The sequence below is a fragment of the Gavialis gangeticus genome, unplaced genomic scaffold (genome assembly GCF_001723915.1).
Source record: "Gavialis gangeticus isolate Ggan-Ray unplaced genomic scaffold, GavGan_comp1, whole genome shotgun sequence".
Classification (NCBI taxonomy): Eukaryota; Metazoa; Chordata; order Crocodylia; family Gavialidae; genus Gavialis; species Gavialis gangeticus.
In genome coordinates this window covers 23,685,574-23,689,427 of record NW_017728994.1, presented here as the reverse complement: position 1 = coordinate 23,689,427, position 3,854 = coordinate 23,685,574, and the positions used below count along the sequence as shown (strand labels likewise).

General features: G+C 42.2%; 1 protein-coding gene across 1 annotated transcript in view; it reads right to left on the bottom strand.

Annotated features, from left to right (window-relative positions):
- Positions 1-2,199: 2,199 nt before the first annotated feature.
- Positions 2,200-3,854, bottom strand: part of LOC109287240 (dual specificity protein phosphatase 13-like) — a 12,386-nt gene continuing 10,731 nt past the window's right edge. The window contains exon 3 of the mRNA XM_019502189.1: positions 2,200-3,607. Coding sequence (XP_019357734.1) covers positions 3,396-3,607 — 212 coding nt within the window. The 3' untranslated portion in view covers positions 2,200-3,395. The remainder of the gene's footprint in view (positions 3,608-3,854) is intronic.

Here is a 3,854-nt window from a genome sequence, read left to right as displayed (position 1 = left end):
CAGCAGCCGGTGAGTGCAGGGCTTTTTTTTTTACAGGGCAGGGAGGCTGCGGCTGGGTGGGGCAGCCATTGACAGGGCTGGGAGAGTCGGTGGGGGATGGGGGCTCATGGCAGAGCCCCCATGCAGTGCAGAGCAGTGGGGGGCAGCAGGGATCACCCCCCACACATACACCTGGCAGGAGCCAGTGAATGTGAGGTTTTTGTTTTTTAAAGAGCCGGGATGTTGGGGCTCAGTGGGACAGCCATTGATGGAGCTGGGAGAGTAGGCGGGGGATGGGGCCTATTTGATTCACAGATTCAGCCGATTCGGCAGCAGCCAAATCTCCAAATCAGATTCCACCGATTCAATTTGGGACAGTGATTCAAATCACCAAATCAAATCACTGTCCCCCAAATTGGCCAAATTCAAAGCGAGTACTAGCTGCTTTGGACAGGCCTACTGCCTATGTCCTTAGACCAACAAGGCTACAACTTAACACCCCTGTAACTTGTGTAAGCATTCTTGGAGACTAGGTGTGGCTACAGTTGCCAAGGGATGTGTTTGTGGAGCCTCTGACAAAATTGGAGACTGAAACTGTTCCTGTTACACTTCTGGTTCACTCACTGGCTTGTGGAGGCCTAGGAGGAGTAAATTTAGCCCTCAGGGAATTCTGGTGATCCTACCTGTAAATGAACAGCAATTAGTTTCTCTTCCTGGAGTCTTGAAGACAGGTAGTCCTAAACAGAAATGAGTAATGCCAAGTTTTCTCAGCTCTTCCTTGTAATGTACTTATCACCAATTAGATATGAAATGGGCTGAATGCCCATTGCACTCTGAGGTTTATTGTGTGTGCACTAATACATCAAGTAGAAGACCAAGTAGAGGTTGCTATTGTGATGCTTTCATAGCAGATGCTGAAAATGTGCAGCTGTAGGTCATTGTGAAAAGAGACATAATTTCCTTCAGAAGTACCCCCTCTCACTGTGGGCATAACATCCTTGAATTTAATGTGTATTACAGGCTCAATCCTGTGAGATGCCATTCTTCTTTAAATCCTATTAACGTCAGTGGGCCTAACTGTCCCTTGGGGCCTCACACTTAAAATTCAGCACAGAGTTGTATTTTTCTCAAGGTGTTTTTTTCATATTGCAACTGAATATTGCACAGTTTAAGTCTGCATTGTTAAAGGATGCAACCAAAATTGAAACACAGTGCCCACCTTTCACCCCAAAGGGCGCACTGCATTTCAATTTTGGTTATACCTATATAGAAGTGATTTAATCAGCTTGCAGAGAGCAAAAGAACCTTCTGGGATACAAGTCTGCATATAGAAGTCAGTCATTGAGATTTTATTTTAAAGGCTGTTTAGGTTGTTTGCACCAGATGTTATAGCCTGGCCATAATTTCCCTTTGAGTGTGTGAAGTAAACTGCTTATTAGCAAAAATTACTAGCTCTCATTTGCCCATTTATTTCAAAGTAGCTTCCTTAGTGAATATACAGGATTAGAGACATGGAAACAAACAGTGGAAAAGGCAAATTTCCAATAATGCTACAAATCTCCTAGGAAAGACTTGTAACACCCTTCTTCAGAAAGTATCCAGATGTATGCAGGTAATACCAGTGGAAAAAAGCAATCCTGTCTGGTGTTTTTGAAAAATCTCTGCAGTTTTGTTTTTATTATAATTTTAATTTTTAACTAGCTCTCAGTACTCAGCCTCCAGTGGTTAAGAGCTGTGATCTTGTTCAGTAGGTCAGATCACTTTACTGTAATAGCTGTATTTTTGGCTAGCTGAGCTTTGACATCTCCCAAACAACCTAGAATAGTGGTGGAATGGGTTAGGGATTACTTGGAGAAATTAGATATTTTCAAGTTGGCAGGGAAGGATGAGATACACCTTACAGTATGGAAGGAATTGAGGTCATTCTATAGCCATTGGCTACTGATTTTGAGAGCCCATGGAGGTCGGGTGACTTCCCAGATGACTGGAATAAGGCAATTTGAGTGCTTTTCTTTAAAAGGGGGAAGAAGGACCTGTGTAATTACAAACCCATCAGTCAGACCTTGATACTGAGAAAGATTATAGAGCAGGTCTTCACAGAATCCATTTCTAAACACCTAAAAAATAACAAGTTGATCAGGAACAGCTAGCATGGATGTACCAAGATTAAGTCATGCCTGACCAACTTGATTTCCTTATGTGGTAAGCTAACAGGCTTTGTAGATGGGTGGAGAGCAGTAGATGTGATATTCCTTGATTTTAACACGGCTTTTGACACTGTCTCCCACTACATTCTCTTTAGTAAGATACAGAAGTACAGATTAAATTAAAGAAATGTATAGTGGATATGTAGCTGGGAAGATTGTTATACTCAACAAGTAGTTACCAATTGCTCAATGTCTAGTTGGGAGGACATATCAAGTGGTATTTCCCAGAGTCTCCTGTGTCTGGTATCTGTTTAACACCTGTATTAATAATTTGGAGGATGGGATTCAGTGTACACTTGGTGAATTTGAAGATGACACCAAGTTGAGTGGAGTTGCAGACATGGGGTGGAGATGGGGGGAGGGTAAGAGGTAGAATGACTGGGCTAAATCAGAGAAAAAGGTCTAAAATCAACTGGATGAAATTCAGCAATAATCCTGTATTTATGACTAGAACTAGAACAGGGCTAGCAGCAATGGCCTTGAAATTTAGCTTGGAGATTAGGAAGAACTTTCTTCCTGTAAGAATGGCTAAGCAGTGGAGCAGGCTACCTAAAGGGACTGTAGAACCCCAATCCTTTTTTTCTAAGATCAGGTTAAACAGACACTTGAGTGGGATGGTTTAGTCAGGGATAATCCTGCCTTGAATAGGTGACTGGACTAGACGACCTTGTGTAGTCTCTTCCAGCCCTGCTTTCCTATGACCCCTTTGAGGACAGGGTGAGGGAAACCATGGGGTTCAGTGAGATGGGAAGAAACCCCATTTATTCACAGAACTTCCCAAGAAAGTGGGAAGCCTCAAGCTCCCTGAAAATCCCCACTCCCTAATATAACTAAAGCATCCTATGCCCAACAAAGACATAGGAATTCAGGGTTTTCTTCAGGAAGGGTTACTCTGAAACTAGAATCCTACAACAGTCCCAGACTGGTAGAGCATGCAAATCAAGGGTCAATAAGGAGGCAGGCCCAAGTTAGTTAAAAAAGCTCTACCTGGAGTTGGTCAAACCAAGGTTAACTCAACAGAGAGGAGCCAGATGTGAAATTCAGAGCCAGATCTAAAATCTTCCCAACTTTTAGGGCTGGGATAGACTTTGGCACATGAGTTTTGCTCCCTATTAATTTCATCATCATTTTACTTCATTATGCTTAATGATTGTGTTTGGGATGCTTCCTTTGTATTTAGCCAATATCGATCTTTCCTTTTCCCTCAGGTTATAAAAGCTCACACAATTTTATTTTGTAGCGCAGTTCAATGTCTAGGTCCTGTAGCTGTTTCAGGAACCCTCGGTTTGGGAAAATGGCTCGGTGCTGGATAATTTTTTCGACAGCATCAGCTAGTGAGAAGTGATGGTAGATCATAAGATAAGATAGCACTAGAGAGGCAGATCTGCTTTTACCAAGCACACAGTGAACCAAGATTTTTCCTGAAACAGCTACAGGACCTAGACATTGAACTGCGCTACAAAATAAAATTGTGTGAGCTTTTATAACCTGAGGGAAAAGGAAAGATCGATATTGGCTAAATACAAAGGAAGCATCCCAAACACAATCATTAAGCATAATGAAGTAAAATGATGATGAAATTAATAGGGAGCAAAACTCATGTGCCAAAGTCTATCCCAGCCCTAAAAGTTGGGAAGATTTTAGATCTGGCTCTGAATTTCACATCTG